The sequence below is a fragment of the Magallana gigas genome, chromosome 3, assembly GCF_963853765.1.
Source record: "Magallana gigas chromosome 3, xbMagGiga1.1, whole genome shotgun sequence".
Lineage (NCBI taxonomy): Eukaryota > Metazoa > Mollusca > Bivalvia > Ostreida > Ostreidae > Magallana > Magallana gigas.
The window spans coordinates 14905261-14923544 of NC_088855.1; the positions used below are offsets into that span (position 1 = coordinate 14905261).

The 18284-nt window shown below is 30.6% G+C and overlaps 1 protein-coding gene and 2 long non-coding RNA genes across 3 annotated transcripts; all 3 read left to right on the top strand.

The window, feature by feature from the left end:
- Positions 1 to 2513: 2513 nt before the first annotated feature.
- Positions 2514 to 7185, top strand: LOC117692840 (uncharacterized). The gene is made up of 6 exons (XM_034482069.2): positions 2514 to 2595; positions 3747 to 4130; positions 4217 to 4405; positions 4712 to 4834; positions 5402 to 5645; positions 5874 to 7185. The coding sequence occupies exons 1-6, from the start codon at positions 2520 to 2522 to the stop codon at positions 6115 to 6117; spliced, it is 1260 nt and encodes a 419-aa protein (XP_034337960.2). The 5' UTR covers positions 2514 to 2519; the 3' UTR covers positions 6118 to 7185.
- A 1654-nt stretch (positions 7186 to 8839) lies between these two features.
- LOC117692841 (uncharacterized) lies at positions 8840 to 11475 on the top strand. The gene is made up of 5 exons (XR_010711508.1): positions 8840 to 8900; positions 9244 to 9330; positions 9571 to 9951; positions 10913 to 11095; positions 11352 to 11475. It is a non-coding gene; the product is annotated as an uncharacterized lncRNA (long non-coding RNA).
- A 612-nt stretch (positions 11476 to 12087) lies between these two features.
- LOC136273329 (uncharacterized) lies at positions 12088 to 14690 on the top strand. Its single transcript, XR_010711509.1, has 3 exons — positions 12088 to 12260; positions 12381 to 12486; positions 12695 to 14690. It is a non-coding gene; the product is annotated as an uncharacterized lncRNA (long non-coding RNA).
- Positions 14691 to 18284: the final 3594 nt, after the last annotated feature.

An 18284-nucleotide genomic window follows, 5' to 3' on the forward strand; every position in this document is an offset into this window, starting at 1 on the left:
CACCTAGGCGTTTAAAATATCATATCGTATACAAACTGTTACAGTACACTAAAATACCACTAAATTTCCTATAGTGAATTTAATCATGAGGATTAAATATTTCGTCATAAAATCCACAATTTATTACATTCCTTAATTGTAATTTCTCAAGAGAAATAAATACATGTTTAATTTTGAAACAACCTTTATATAACCACACTATGTGAATAGGTTTCCTAAACCTGATATTCATTACTTAATGCGACACCATGCTCCCAAGCACAATTAAGTAAACTCTCTTGAAAATCATATCGATATTGTGATGTTAAAGGTTGGTTATTTTTTATATGGAATACACATGCAAGGATATTTATCATCGAGGACGAGCACGTGTACATGTATCCCTAATGATAATATATAAAAAGGTTTTCAAAAAATGAAATATTGTACAATTTCAAATTATGGAGTGTTAAATATGTATAGTTGATTTATTTATTGACATATGTTAACAAAATGAAGAAGTTATCTTTATCTTGATATACATTGTATAATGAAAAGTATTATTCCTGGAAAAAAAATAATAAATTGCAAATGCAGATAAAAACAAAAATTCGGGGGAAGTGGGTCAAAGGGATTGTGTTTGCCAGGGAGTCGGGGCCCAGTTTTGGTCATTTTAATATAGTAATTGAAAGGTATGAATTTTCCAGCGGGTCCTGACACGCTCGACCCCCTCTAGATCCGCGCATGAATTCCAGTATGATACGTATCCTCTAAACACAACAGTTGTTTGAATAGTGTAGGCTGCATTTTGCTGAAATGTTTTAATTCTAAACCCATTGAAAAACAACGAACTTGTTTTTTAAACACCGTGTTTGTCTATGTGTGACGGTTACGAATTGCGCTCATGTCGATTAAAAACAGTACACCCTTTTAACTTTTGATGTTCTTTTTCACTAGATCTTGAATAGGTCATTAACAATGGAAAAGTCTTGGTACTGAGGAATAGTTTCAGGGCACATTTCCTTTCATCAAGAAATAGACAACAAACACGGTAATCATTTTGTACAAAAGTTTTAACTATATAAGTAGGTATAAATATGTAATATTGTATATTTACTATTAAAGCTAAATTGTGTCTATTGCTGATATAATTATGTCAACCCATTCAACCAATTTTTTAAGAAAAATACTTTTAAATATATATATTTTGGACATCGGCATAGGTTTTACAAAAAAAATTCAGAAGATATGAAGCAATTTATATGTTTTCTCCTTCTTCAACCAAAGTGAAGCATAATATCACCAAACAATTTATCACAAGAGTTCCTGGTGTCTAGAAGGTCAAAACCAGCTGTACAGTTTTACAAGGGCTGCCAGTTTTAGAGGTGGTTGAAGATCCTTTCGATGAACACTTTGAAGTAATGCCAAGGTTTTTCAAGTACGTCTGCAATCCATGTCGAATCACAGTATATTGACTACAGACCGTCAATGTCGTTTATACATTAGACCAAATTGTTTTTGGTCCTCTAATACGATTATTTATGGTCTCTAGTTTAATTAATTAACAAGTTCACTGACGCTCACGTTTTTGCACTGGTGTGGTTATATTTTAATTTCTACTCCTAATTTCATATATCCAAAAAGTCACACAAAGACCAAGATTGATTACAGGAAAGAAATTGTCATTTATTAAAAATGGTGACAGGAAATCATAATAGATAAAAAAATCAGTAAAGGGGATATTATATTGATATAACTGTATATTCAGAATATGTTCAGGATATATTGGGAAACATGTATTTCATAGTGACAACTAATGGATTTCGCAAGACTTGTGAAATAATCTGGGGATTCCATTCTTCTAGAAATTTTTTAGTGTTGTAAATAGCCACTTTTTAACGTAAATTTTTGTAAATTTTTCGTACTTAAAACGCAAATTGTATTATGGCTTTTTCCAACGCTATAATTTGCAATCCCTTATCGCTAAAGTATGTTTTAACGTATATGATAATTTGTTTGTTCAATTTTAAAATATCATGATAGGTATGAAATGGGCTCTCGTAGTATTTCCTATTAAAAACGATTGCGCTTTTACAAAACAGTATGTAATTGATATCCAAGGAAATAACATAAATTGCGGATTGATTTTTCCGGATATTTTTATATCTATCATTTAACCTCCTTGTTGAGGTAAGCAAACTAAACATTGTGTTATATTATACGTAATAGCAAAAACATTGACAAATATATTTTTAAACTTATAAATTTATTTATATCCTATGAAATAAGAACTATGAGATGTGAACGATTGCTTTTTTCTGAATATTTTTTTTATTTACTTGACTTGATATAAAATACATTTTTTTTTTAATTTTTGCAATTGATCGTTAAGGTTTTAATATTTTGAGGTTATAAATTAAATCAAAATGTTATTTTTTCAAATAATTGATTCATGTAAAACCAACAAACACGTACACCCGCCGGTCGCATTTACATTTTTTCATAAATATTTCATGTTTTTTTGTTATTTTAGCTTGCAAATGCCAGCAATATATAGGATGCCAGGATGCTTTATAATATACATAATGGTCATGGAGCTTATTTCCGAAGCAATGGGTAATGTGAAAAAAAAGAAACAAGCATTTATTTATTTTGACCATTACCAAAGGTTTTCAACTGCATTCTATTGTTTTTCTTATGCAGATATTTTACATTTAAAAAGGTACAGTAATTGAATAGTCATAATTCCTAATGTTGAACAAAAAGCAGTTATTTAAAAAGTAAAATGCTTTTTGGTGATTTATATGGGATATGAAGGTAGCGATATTGCAGAAAAATGCAATTTTTCTCAGCAATTATCGCAACCTTAATAACTGCATGAATCATATAAGAAAGCATTTTATTGCTCTTTATTAATACCTTTCTGTTAACACATTAATCAATTGAAGTTTTGATTTTAATTTATGTTATAAGTATGTTAGAAAAAAGAAATAGCCAAGTTGTTTTATAAAGGAACTTTAGTATGACATCATCATGAATATTTCGTGCAATTTGTGATTTTCTTTAGGTTGCTGGAGGTTTTGACCAAGTTATAAATAGGTTAGAAATTAAGAATCAATGTATATTACTGATTATAATTTTATCACCTCTTATAAAGTAGTCATCAGTGTGGTTGCCTCATTATCGGTGGATACAATCTTTTAACTCCTTGCAATAAAATATGGTTTCACCTAACGTTAACGTTTAACAACTCTTCTTGTGTTAAACAGTTCAGGAAAGACTTTGATTTGATCCATGGTTTGTTTTACTTATAAGACAAATATTAAAATCATCAATTTGCATCGAAAGAATAGACAACAATAAATATTATATAAAAAAAGTATAATAATTGTAATGGATTATCAAATAATAAAGAACAAGAATGTTTGATAGCGATGTTAACATAAAAAACCGTTGAAATATTTAGTTTGTTTGCATTAATTGTGATATATATATATAAACATTTGATTTGAGAAAACTACAATCGGATAAACAAGTCGAACAGGTTGATATCTTTAAGAAAAAATAGCATTTAGCCGTGAGGTATGCTGGCCCATTAAGGTCGAAAAAAGTGATTTTTCCCATCTTAGTCACTCCACCATTTAGAATTAGAGGAGAAAATACTCTGATGATGTAAATATAATGTAATGAATTGTAAATCAAGTATGAGCTTTACTTTGTATTAAATATATGTATCGTATAGTAAGTGATTTGTTTCTTTAAAAAAGGTGTATTGGTCAATTCTCCATGTAAGGGAACGGCAGATTGGAGTGATTACAACATCCGCTGTCCTGCCAATCACATAATTTATATCCGGAAGCATGTGATTGAGAATGCGTTTAACACACTGGTCTTCCCTGCCCTTGGGTGTAGCGCCAGTCATTCCCTAAACTGTGGCGTTGAACTACCCATTAACAACACCATAAATCGAAAGAACTACGACATTTTTGAATCAGCCGTTAACACATGCAATGGACAAAATGAATGTACTCTGACCAAGGAATATTTTGTGGATTCTGAAATGGCTCTAAAGAAGTATTGTAATGCCTCAATACGACCAGAAATACAGAGAGCGCCGTTTCGACAAAGCATCGAATATAAATGTATTCAAGGTATGTTAACATGTTAAGTTTTGATGTACGGTAAATTCAGAGAGTTGATGGTTTTGTTGTTTTTATATTTTTGTGCGATTTTATAGATTTTCAGATCATAGACATGTGTTCGACAGAAGATAATACATGTAGCAGCCATTCTGATCAGCCCGTGTACTTGAAGGCTTCGGGCACAGGATGCTCCTGTAACATAACTGGATTTGTATCACGTGTTGAGATATTACAGGCAATATCTGTAAAACTACTGATTCATTCCAATGCTAGCAACGTGTTCGGTATATAAATGATTTTTTTTTATATAAGAACAACACCTTAATTTTTCTAAAGTTAATTGTAGTTAAGAAGTATTTGAAAGCTTCCATTAAGAGCATCAAGTGAGAAGCGTTAGTTTACCCGACATATACGACCTTGATATATCTGTTCAAGCAGACAATTTGATGAAAAGTCGGAAGTTTATTTGAGTTTTACAAAATTACTTTATGTATTTTGGACCACTAATTGGTTAACCTTTAGTGCCATTTGTATATTGATCAAGTGAATTATGATAAGGAAGTAATTGAAACTTTGATTTCTTTTTCAAGAGCATCAAAACACTGACGTTGGTTTATACGGTGTAGATATTTCTGTTCAAGCAGAAAACCTGACAATAGAAATAAAAGAGGGGTCAAACAAAGGCTTGTCTCTGATGAAAGTTTTAAGTAAAGGTAACTTTTTTTCGGATGATATTACCTTCTGAAAATTTAAAAAACCCAGAAAGACTAAGATTATGATTGAACAAATGACCAAGTACATTTTGCTATATAAACAAAGCTTTTGTTTTCATTTTGAATGTTAAGTAATATTCAGTTTTAGACTTAAAATGAATATTTTAAACGTTAGAAACTGTTTCTTTATGCTTAATATCAATAAGAGGATAGACAAATCAGCAGAAAAAGTTTTTTTACTGGTATTATTTGACCTATGTAAAAAAAGAAGGGGCACAAACCTTGTTTACATGATCAAGAATTGAGAGCTCTGTATTTTGCTTATAACTCTACGACTGACTCTCAAATTTTATTTGATCATTAGAAATGCATTCCTAAAGCATAAAAAGTAATAAAAACAGAAAAATAGAATTTGACCAAAATCGTGATAGTGCCCCTTTAAACCTACTTTGCCTGCATAAAGACGACTGTATCGTACAAAATACAATATTTCAAATTAAATAATTCGTTATTTTAATCAATGTCACTCTCTCAGGATAAAAAAATGATAAAACATATTTTATGCAGAAAACCTAATAATACACTGTGACAGTTACCAAATATCATTGTCAACTTATGAGACTCTTAGAAGACAATTTCAAATTGAAAAGACGAGTTGGACTTCGTTTTCCACACCGGCAAAACCAAACATGTATATAGAATCAACAAGAAACGACCAAGTACATGTGCACGACGATGTTTTAAGTTGGATACAGACGTTTTTCATCATCATTTTGCTAGTCTTTGCTTCATTCTCTTGGTACAAAAAGAGGTAATGTTTTCTTTTTGAATTGAATAATCTTAGTCGTTTAACGAGCAGACATTATTGGAATAAATTGAATAAAATAAATCATCGCTTCTAGCTTTCATACATGGTAAAATAGGATATATGAAATTCATGTAGTTTATACAAAGATGTTTTAATTGTAGATTAATGGTAAATACACATACAGACATTACAAATATTACACTTCATACATGGAATTAACTTTTATTTCAGGACTGAGGGCAGAAATACAATCAAAATAAGATTAATAGACAGAGAGGAGAAACTGAGTTTTATGTGTTATTCAAAAGATGAAAAAAAGAAAACAAGTATTGAGATCCATCAGGCCGACTGTATGTGTGAAGCCACCAACAAGCAACATGTGACAAGTTCTACCTACACACCTTTAGATGTTCTAAACGAAGTTGAGAATAATAATCAGTCAAATAGCAACAATGAATATCTTGACGTTGTATGATTACATTACATATATCGTTCGATCAAGACCATTGCTGAATATGCTTAATTTCGTAATAATTCTTATTCAAGTGCTTCAACGTTGTAAATGTTCTCGTATATGTACATATAGATACACGTGTACGGTGTTATTTGAAGAAAAGGACTGGCTCAACAACACGACTTGTTAATGTAGAGAAAGGACTTAAATGTTATGTGTATGGGATTTTATTTTTAATTAAATTAATTTTTTGTTGTTGATAAATTAAAAAAGTGGCAAATAAGAATTACAAATATGTTTTGTATAGAAATCTACTTCTCGTGGATTATGGAATTGCACTTACAAAATCTTGCTAAAGAAATGACGAAAACAAAGGTCAGATATGATTTTCGTGTATTCGAACATCGGTGTACCAGTGTATCTGTGTGTTTTGTTTATTACATTTTATCAAGTCATCTATCAGTCTTCATGTATGAGAATCGATTTAATGAATAATTTCTCAATCCCTGTTTATGTATTAAGATAAAATAGGTTATTTAAGATATAAACATTGGAAGGTTTTCCGACCTTCATCATAATTTTTTTCATCATATAAATGTTATTTCTTCTTCAAACTTTATAAATGAAATAAAAAGAAATTTATTGATTATATCCGTGCATTTTACAAAGTTATTGCAAATTCAACCACAATGGATATTATGGAATAAATATACTCTTTGAGATCAATTTAAAAAAAAAAGAAGGTTGGCTCGATTTCCTTTACCAATATGAATAGATATCCGTGGACCCACCAAGCCATGCATTTTGTTAAATTACTCATCATAACATTAACACTAGAAGACTTATGAAATTTGTCAATGTAAAAGGTAGATTTATTGTACGAATAAATAAATCCGGATAATTTAGAGTTATCGGATATTTAAGTTTGTAAATAAAGATATATTTTTGCGATGTGATTTAATCTTATCATTTTTGTTGATCGGATCATATACATTTTTTTTGTCTTTGTTTTGATAAATTGACAATTGTGTTATGTTCTAGTGTTAAATCATGTGAATGCATTGTGTCTGTCAGCTTATTGCAATTGTCTTTTTATGGTAAAAAAAAGTACCTAAAATAAACAGAATAATTTTACTTAACTGTCTGCCCTTTGTTGTGTCAATAATAATGTCAAACTGTAATGAGGCAGATGGAAAATATGTTTGATAACATACATTTAACGTGAAATTTGCAATGCTGTGAAATTAAACTATAAGAGGACGACTATATGGCTTTATAAAGGTCTTTTCTCAGAGAGCCGGTGGGAATCGGTCGTGAATAAACGTACTGTAAGATACCCAAAACAGGAAATAGATAAATACATTGTAGTGCGATTAAGTTTAACGATATTCCACGATTATGAAAGGAAAACGGAAAGACTGGTTCGATAATTTAAAACGATGTGCAATGTAACATGCCAAATGGTATGATGTGACTTAAAAACACGTCCTTCTTGAATAAAATTGCAGTATTTTAAATTAATATGTAATGTAAATACACGATGTTTAAAACAAAATCTAAGTGTATTGTTAATATTTTAAAATTGTGTTCATTTTATTGTAATTATTTGATCTGAAAAACTCAAAAGTAGAAGGAAAATCTCGATATACATGGATCTATTGTACAAATTAAAGGCACTGCCATTAAACATAATAGCAAATCGGAGTCGGTCTTAATAAGGGTCACGATTTAAAAAAAAAATTAATTAAGCCAACAAATGTAATCTATATGTGTGCTGAAGATGCTGACAGAGAACTTAATAACTGAAAAAGCATATACACTTATAACATCCATTTCTTAAGTTAAACAATATATTTTTAAGAATAAACGTTGAGGCGTTCATTTGACACAAAGGAATTACATTATGACATAAAGTTGATCATCACACCAAATAGTCATACTTCTTATAAGTTTTCCTCATCAACATCTCACTGCATTCAATTTACCTTGAGAATGATGTGAAAGGGTTACATTGAAATATGAAGGAAATATTTTGTTAAAATTAATTATCGGGTGATCAAACCATAATCGTGGGGACTGGGGGGGGGGGGGGGGGGGGTCTGGGTGAATGAGGGAGTCAAGAGAAGCTGATTTCACACAATTAATGGTGCATAAAATGAACAAGGTTTAATTCTGTTATTTTTTGACAAATTCTTAAATTTAACCGTTGCAAATTGTTGACATTTGATTAAAGATTTTTGACATGTAAGGAAAGACGTCATTATCGTACCTGATTTCAAACGGCGAGGAGTTTCCCGAAAGTGACGGAGTTAGGGGGCTATGCGATAATTTAATACAAACATTAAAATGGTACACGGATGTTATGATAAACTGTTCAGTTTAGGTTTATATGTTCTTATAAAATGTTTTTCTTTTTCTCGTCTTTCAGAAGTACAATGTATTAGACTCGCACATTTTATAAAATGGGAAAATAGTACAAGATTTCTTTCCACATACGTCCAGATGTTCACTGAGTTTTATTGTACGGTATTCCGGTGAATTAATATGCTGTTTATGTATCCGGATTCGTTCTTGTAATGTATTTCCCGTTTCTCCAATATAAAGTTCTCCACAACCAGAACATGTGATTACATAAATTAAATTTCTGGTTTGGCATGACATGTCATTGTTGATAGTAAACTCTTTCCCCCTAGTTGAATGTTTGTCCTGTTTTGATATACAGGCAGGTACCACACCGTGGATCGCTGCGGAGCGGTTTCTTCGTTTGGACTTGACTGTATTCATCAATTAATCTCCTTGTTGCGGTGAGTATATACAACATTGTATAACCATATATATCTTATTGCTATAAAATTGAAACATTGATTCATATTCTTTGTTTTATGATATTGAAATGTTAGCGGTTGTTTGTTGTGGTTTTATATCGATGAAATACTCAGTCCCTCTTAAATCAGTTGACTTGATATTAAAGACAATTATTTTTTTATAAAACGTTTAAGAAGTCGTAATAAAATTTGAATTTAAAAATCAAATCTTAATTTATCAGCGCGTACACGCTGATAACTCGCTGCCTGCATTTTTCGTTCAGATATTTGTGGTAAAATACATGAATCTATTCAAATAGCAAGTTTTTTTTTCTTATTTTAGTTTGTAAAACACCTACTTTATACATGATGCAAGGATACTTTATCATATACATGGTTGTCGTTTTAGAGGTTTTTCCGGAAACTATGGGTAAAGAATTACGAGAATAAAAAAATATCTTAATTATTAAAAAGATTAGATGTCACTTTATTAAATTACGTTTTTCTTATCCAGACATTTCGAATTTAGGTAAACTTATTTATTACTCTTTTTAAACGTTGAAACAATAGAAGATAAACATAATGAAATAAATTAGGAAACAAATTTGCGCATTATTTGGATTACATAATAGTTTTTGACCTATTAATGCTATTTGGTGTTTTTAAAAAGGTGTGCTGGTCAATTCTCCATGCAAAAAAACGTCGGATTGGAGTAACTACCAAATCCTTTGTCCCACCAATCACACGATTTATATCACAAAGCACGTGATTGAAGATGGATTTAACAGACTGATGTTCCCATCCCTTGGGTGTAGCGCCAGTGATGCTGTTTACTGTGGTGTTGAACTACCAGCTAACAACATCAATCTTAAAAACTACCACATTTTAGACTCAGCCGTTAATACATGCAATGGACGAAATGAATGTACTCTGTCCAGACAATATTTTCTGGAGGCTGAAGCGGCTTTGAAGAAGTATTGTAACGCCTCACTCCGACACGAGTTACAGAAAGCAACTTTTCGACAGAGCATTGACTATGAATGTATTCAAGGTACGTAAACATGTTGAGTTTTAATATACGGTGAATGTACGAGGGTTGATCCAAAAGTAATGTCACAGATGCGATAAAATCATGTAAAATCTGCGTAAAAAGACAAAAACTTGTGCTTTGAGATATCTATTTAAATTCAGATCTGAAAATGTTAATGCATTATAATAAATATATCAGAAGATAATATATTTTTTTAAAGTGAGAAGCAAGGATCGTCGCCTGACGGTAGCGACGTCATTTCTAGATTTTTGGCGTTCTGGTACATGTAGAATTTCGTAATTTAGTACAAGATATAACAATTGGCCACAATGCTCTGTTTTACACCCCCCCCCTTTTTTCACAAAGTAACTAATCACTCTTTTTGTAATCGATGGGGTAGTATATCGGATATTATTTAATGAGTGATGAGTTTGTGAAGGTCTCTTCAAGAAGTCGTGAACGACTTTTAGGTTGATATATCATTTCTAGTACATTTTCTAGTGATTTCTATCCATTGCAGCAAAAAAAAAGGCTAGTATCACTCTTCGCATGTCCAGTTTTTTTTTTCTTGATCTAGAGAAAAATAGTATTGCGTAGATATCCGAAATAGACGGTAACGTCCCCTTATTTTTTTTTTAAACAATTAGAAAAAGTTTATAATATATCTGTTTCAAAATATTGTGTTATTTGGGTCAATTTCAATTTTTGAAATTATGTTATCTAGACATAAAAACAAACCTTTAAAAATGCGTAAATTCATGATGCGGCGATGTCACGTATAAATCAGGCTATAAACATCAATATCTTGTTAAGTGTTCAACGAAATATAATCAATATTTTTCTTTAGAATTTAGATACGAAACATTTTGATGTATCATTTTATACAATACAGTACCAGTGTGACATTACTTTTAGATCAACCCTTGTATGTTCAAAGAGTTGATTCTTCCATCGTTTTATATCTTATTGTGCAATTTTGCAGATTCTCAAATCGTGGACATGTGTTTGGCGAAAAATGAGAGCAGCCATTTTTATCAACCTGTGTATTTGACGGCTTCGGACCCAAACTGTACCTGTAGTCTTACTGGATCTGTTACACGTGTTAAGATATTACAGACAATATCTATCAAACTACTGATTCAGTCTAAAGATAACAACATTTTTGGTATACATGATTTTATATAGGAGCATTATCCTAATCAATTTTTTAAAGTTAATTGTAGTTAAATCAAAAATCTGACAATAGTTTATTCGGGGTTGATACCTGTTCAAGCAGACAATCTGATGAAAAGTCGGAAGTTTATTTGAGTTATACAAAAATAAATATGAATTTTAGACCTCTAATTAGGTTATTTCAAGTGCCATAATAATATAGATCAAGTAAATTGTGATAAGGAAGTAACTTTGGTTTCTTTTTTAAGAACATCAATACACTGGTGTAAATTTATACGGCGATGATATTCCTGTTCAAGCAGACAACCTGATAATAGCAATACGGAATGGATCAAATGCAAGCTTGACTCTGATAAAAGTTTTAGGGAAAGGTAACCCCTCCTATATATGATATTACTTTCTGGAAAAAAACCCCGTAAAACGTAAATTCTAAAATAAATTATTTAGTGATGCATCAAATACATTTAACATTTATTCATGGTCTATTCTAAAATATATTTTATTTATTCTTTGCCTGCAGAAAGGCAAATGTTACGTACAAAATGCAGAATCATAAATAAGATAGTTTCATTATACGATTATTTGACCTCACAATGAAAGGATATATTATCAAAGCACTTACTGAAGGTACTGGAAACCGGTAAGCAAGCTTGTTGTTAAGTTGTTGGGAATAGCTGCATTGATTTTTTAAACTCATAACTAGTTAATTTTTGTCATTTGTTTAACTCTAAGCAAAAACTTGCCTAATTAAAATGAACAATCCCTATATTTATGTTTAAAATTAGACAATTTGTCATTTTTTTCAACAAATATGTTTTACACGTCTAGTAATTTGTCCAGCTTCAGTACTTTTAATCTTTTAACTCAGCATATGCAGCTCTTTCACTAAGCTTTACTTGTATTATAGTTTTGGTTACATAGCATAAATGGATAAGCGTATACGCTAATCGCCTAATAAAGATATCGTTTTTGTTTTACAGGAGGTTTTACCATCAGCTGTGATAAAAACATACCTGTACGAGCATCATCGTCATTGAATAATAGAAGAGCTTTTAAAATTGAACCTACAATTGGAACATCATTCACAAAGTCAAAAACAAGCATTTTTATTGAATCAACCACAAACGACCAAGTACCTGTGTACAAAGAAAAAATAGGTAATTATGAGATTTGAATCAATAACCGTAAAATTCAAACAATACGGTAATGACTGGGTACTTGGAGTATATTGTACTGATTCTTAATTCCATTTTCATAGATTTTTCTTTCATTTGTAGAAAGTCCCAAAATTGCAACTACCGACGGTGGTGTTTTAAGTTGGATACAGACCATTTTGATAATATTCCTGCTTCTTTTTGCTTTTTTAATTTACTACAAAAAGAGGTAATTTCCTCTAAATTTTAAGGTTCGAGCCGCCTACAGAACACTTATTATTTTTAAAAAAAAAAAGAAATATCGCTGCTGTTTTTTAAAAAGGTAAACTAAGAAATATTGATATTCATATAGTTATACAGACAGATTTTAATCAAAGGTTTTAAATGCACATACATGCGTTATGAATATTTCATTTTATACATGTACTTCATTATAGGACTGAAGGTCATAGTTCAGTCAAAATAGGAATTAAAGACAAACAGGAGAAACTGATGCTTGTTTGTCATCCTAAAAATGAGAAGAAGTCGAGTATTGAGATCCATCAAGCGGACTGTATGTGTGCCAGCAACAATAAACGCAATGAGACGGCCTCTGCATATACACCTCTACGAATTGAGAACGAAGTCGAGAGAAATATTCATACAAGTACCAATAATGACTATCTTGATGTTATTTAATCATTTTACATTCATTATAGTTTTGAAATTTAATCTGCTGCTCAAACAATATATAGTGAATTTGTGTTTGTAGACCAGCAGGACTGTTCAGTGTGATATGTTATTGTTATGTGTTTTATTTGTAATTGATATTTAGTGGAGAGTGTGTACACTGTAGTTATTTGATTACATTAATACACAATTATCATTTTCGATGATGGGACAAGTTGTTACCGCTACGAGAGATTGCCTTAGAAAAATCAATAATGTTCATATGTAAATATAACATACCCCAACGTATATCAGGTTTTTTTCGCGTGTCACAAAATTTGGGAAAATGGGGATATCTGTAACATTTTTTGCGTCATTCATTTTTTGCGAATTAAAAAGTTTGTTATAATTTCTGCATATTCAATTTTTTGTGATTAAAAATAGATCGCGAACAAAGCGAAAATTAGATCATCGCGATAATTACTGGATATACGGTATTTTAATTCAACCATCGTTATATCCGTGTATATTTTTTTAATTAACGCATCTTTCAATCTCTATACGAATATAAGGATCGGATTTTGAATAACTTTTAAACCATCATGCATGATTAAAATGAAAAAAAAAACATGACAAGAAAATTTTAGGTAGTATCATCATAATATTGAAATCTTATCTCTAACTTCTGAAATGAGTTTTCAGTGCAATGCTATATGATATTTGAACTCCCAACTTTAATTAAACAGTAGACATATTTTTTGTGGTTTGTCGAGTATTTTTATGTGGTTTTGTTCTCTTTTGTTTACTGCAGTAGGCCAGGCTTCTGAATTTTTCTACCTTGATAAAATAAAGGATTAGCATATGCAGAATCATTGCACATGTAAATATAAAATTACTGCATACTCTTAATTATGTGAATTTATTGTCTAAGAACTCTATAAGGCAAAAACAATATTTAATGAAGTACAAGGCATGTGATAATGCTTTGAATGTTATGCAAAAAAACTCTGAGAATGACTATATATCATGCAACATATGGCAAATGACCTTTTTCAAACACCTGATGGGACTAAGTGGTACCTAAACATACAGCAGCGAGATAATCAGAAAGGAAACAGGTGAATATAATGAAGTGTATATGTGAAGTTTATCAACTTTTTATGGTTAGGAAAAGGAAAACGGAAATGATGACAATTTATGACGATATTCATTGTAACATTTCATATTCTATATTTTGATAATATTGATTCTTGTCTTTGTCCTTTTGATTTACTATAAAAAGAGGCAATTTGATGGTCCAAGTTTTCTACTAAACACTTATCAAATTAAGAAGTAAAATGAATTACCGCTGTCGGTTTTATATAGAGGTAGAATAACAAACATTAATATTCATATAACTTATAGTTTATTCAAACATGTTTTATCCATAGATTGCATTACGAATATTTCATTTTATACATGTATTTTTATTACAAGGACCACAGGGCCATAATTCAGTCAAAATCATAATAAATAACAAACAGGAAAAACTGATGCTTGTTTGTCATCCTAAATGAAAAGACGAGTATTGAGATCCATCAAGCGGACCGTATGTGTGCCAGCATCAATAAAGGCAATGAAACGGCTTCTTCATACACACCTTTACAAATTGTAAACGATGTCGAGAATAATATAAGACAAGTACCAATAATGACTATCTTGACGCTATTTATCCATATCACAAATATCTTTTAAGTCTAGTGCTGATTAATAATAATTTTAATATTCAACTTGCTGTTCAAATAATACTAGTTTAACTTTTTTTTAAAAACAATTATGACTGGTTTAATGTGAATTATTATTGCTATGGTTTTTTTTTTGTTATTGATATTTTGGAAAGTTTGTATACAGTAGTTAGTTGATTGATTTCATTCGTTGACTCAATGACCCTTTTTGATGATGGAACAAGAAATCACTGCTAAAAGGATTGCTATTCATAGAAAAGTAAAAAATGTTAATGTGTGCATGTTATATACAATAATTCAACCATCTCTCTCTCTCTCTCTCTCTCTCTCTCTCTCTCTATATATATATAAATATATATATATATATTCATTTTTTGTTATAAACAGATCTTTCAATCTTTATATAAATAAAAGGGTCAGGATACTGAGTAACTTTTAAACCACCATTCATGTATAGAACTTTCTGCATTTGTCCCACTCTGTTAAAATGAAGGCTTAACATATGCTAAATCATGGACATATAAAACTAATGCCACTCTTGGTTATATCAAAATATTATTTAAGAACGTAGCAAGCAAAAAAATGTTTTATGAAATACAAGGGACGTGATGATGCTTGATATGTTATGCAAAAAACCATGAGAGACACTATATTATATGATACAGCATATAGTTAATGACCTTTCCAAAAGACATGATGGGAATCTGTCGTACATGTAACTAACATACAGCTAGATAATCGACTTTTTATAGCTAGGAAAAGGAAGACGGAAGTGTTTGTACGGCACTTTATGTCGATGATTATTGTAACCTTTCATATTCTATAATACATTTTTTAAAGAACATTCTGCCTTAATTGTTTTAATTTAACAAGTGATAAATATGTAAAACATTCTCTAAAAAGAATTTTCTTCTTGTGTTTAAAAATAAATAATTCATTGTTTTCCTTAATTCAAACACACTAATTTTTAAGTTTAATCATTGTATTACATTTACACAGCATACCATACTAACACACACACATTCAATTTTAATTGAATGCCATGCTTTGACAAAAGGACATAAAATATAGTGAATCAAATGGTTCTTAAAATCCCATTTGACCAATGATATTTTCAAGGAGTACAATATTGTTCTTGAATAGCTGCACATTTTGTAAAACCAAACTTATATTTTGAGTTTTAGATGACAGTTGGCCAACAATATACATTGTATGGCAACTTATTTTGCATCAAGCAAGTAAATATGGTTTTTGATTAAGATTTTTGTTGATGGGATGGGAATGACTGAAGACAAAAAATTATGACATACTTTAATGAATTTAACTTTCACTTCACATTAAAAATAAAATCAAATTGAATGTTCACGTTTTATAAACTTAATGCTATCTGATATATAGTAAGTGGTGACTTATCCGAATTAAAAAGTTCCTAACAAATTAAAATAAATATATATATATTAATAAATATTGAGAATATGAAAACTTCCATCTCAAGCTCTTCAGAAAAGCATTTTAAAAATTTCCTACATTAGATTAACATCCTCTATCAATCCTATTGAAAAAAGTAAAGTACATATACTTGAATTGCCCCGATCTTTATTGCGTCACCCTAAATTTGTATGACTCTCTACCAAGATAATTTCTTAATTCGTAAAGAAAGCAAAACAAACATTTTTATAATGACAACTTCCGAGGGCTGGTATCAGGGGAAAAATCTAAACCGTGTAATATTGTTTGGTTCATTTATCTAAAACCAAAATGTTTATTAAAAATCGAATTCTAAGTCTAAAGTAACAATATAATTTATCATAGAGAACCTATACATTTACAATGTTTTAAAATTTACAATTTTTTTAAACTAATCTGGTTTTTATTCGTTTTATATGTGTTCCGCACTGTAAGAGTTGTCGAACTTCTTTGACAAACTGTCGTCATTTGATGTTCATTTGAGGAGAGTCTACCGTCTGAAATGAAGGATCATCTAAAAAAAATCAAAATTATCAAGAGAAAAACTTCCATCCTATAAGCAACTTCGTAATGATTCAAATTCTTTCTCTTGATCTTACCTCTTACTTAGGTACATATGACTGTATAACGCTATTTTTGATTTGTTTTAGAATTAAATAAAAGTATCCTTGCATGCACAATGTGATGCTATATGTTATTCTACGGTTTTCTAATCAATATATCACAGACTTATCTGAATGAAAACACAGGTAATCGTGAATTTTGGATTTTATATTTGAGGACAATGTGCCGAGACAAAAAAGCGCCTTGAGGGTGATACAGCTATAGCTTCCGGTTGCTGCCTCACATAGTACAAACTCTATGCATATAAAATAATATTTTTATTTCACCCGGCACTAATTAGCTTTGGTTTTTATCTAATTAATGTGTATGCATTTTTTATCCTATCAAAGATACGACTTTTTAATACATTTAAGAAGTAGGCAAATCTAAAGTTGCTGTTTAGGACAGTTAGTTAAAGTTAAGGTAACAGTTTACTACACGTGGAGGGAATTAGAGCTTACATCGCTGTAGGTGATTCTGTATCAACGTTGCCTGATAAGTTGTGATTGATGGTATAAATGATCAATCACTAATTACCTAACTGATCAAAATTTCGACACGCTGTCGGGGTCAACATGGTCTTAAAATCATGGTCGATATTAGCTATATTTATCTGAAATTGAAAGACCATTCACGCTGGATTTCAAGTGCCAAACAAATGAAAATTTTTGTATTTATGTATAATTGTCAAGCATTTCATTTTCTGTATGCCTAAAAACATGACATTAAAAATACGTTTTCAAAATATCAGGAAAAAATTTTGATGGGCAAGTCTCTTAGAACAACCATTATTTAGGATATTTTACAATTCATTGCAATCACAAAGAAAGCCAACAGGAGTTTCAGCTTCTTTCGGAGAATTCTATTCAAATTAGTTTATCGACCAAATCAAATCTTAAGTGCTACTATACATCTCTTTGGACAATGCTACAAAATGCCTGACCTGTCTAAGATACTCAAACAGTCAACAATATTGACAAACTAGAGCTAGAAAGAATCTAATGCAGAGCAGCAAGGTTTCTGGTAGACAACTTCGAGACTAAAACAACACCAACTATGCATATGATTTAGATCCAAGAACGGCTTTCCTTATAGCAAAATCTGTGAGTAAGTGATGACATACTGAACCCAGCATGGTCTCTCAGATATACCAGCATCATAAATGTACCTTCACATATATGCACATTACGCAGACACTCTTTTCCTTAAATATAAGTAAAGGAACCAACTCTTGCCATCTAAACACACAAGAGTGTTTTTAAACTGAATTCTAAGAGATTGTTAATCGAAATGTTATCATTGCCATGTATCTAGCACCATTTTAAAAAAAGGGGGGGGGGGAACTCATCCCAAATATCTTGGAACATTAGAAAGTCAGGGGTCTCTAAGGTAGTAATTGTTACAATCACTAATGTGCATCAGTCGCAGTTTCTTGCACTATTACTTTAGACTACCAGATTAATGCAACAATGCTCAAGTGCAAGAACTGAAATTATTTGTAAGAAGAATAAACGTCCTGCTTTAAACATTTACAAATAGAGACAAATCGTTGAATTTTTTATTATGCTACTGAAAATCAGCGGAC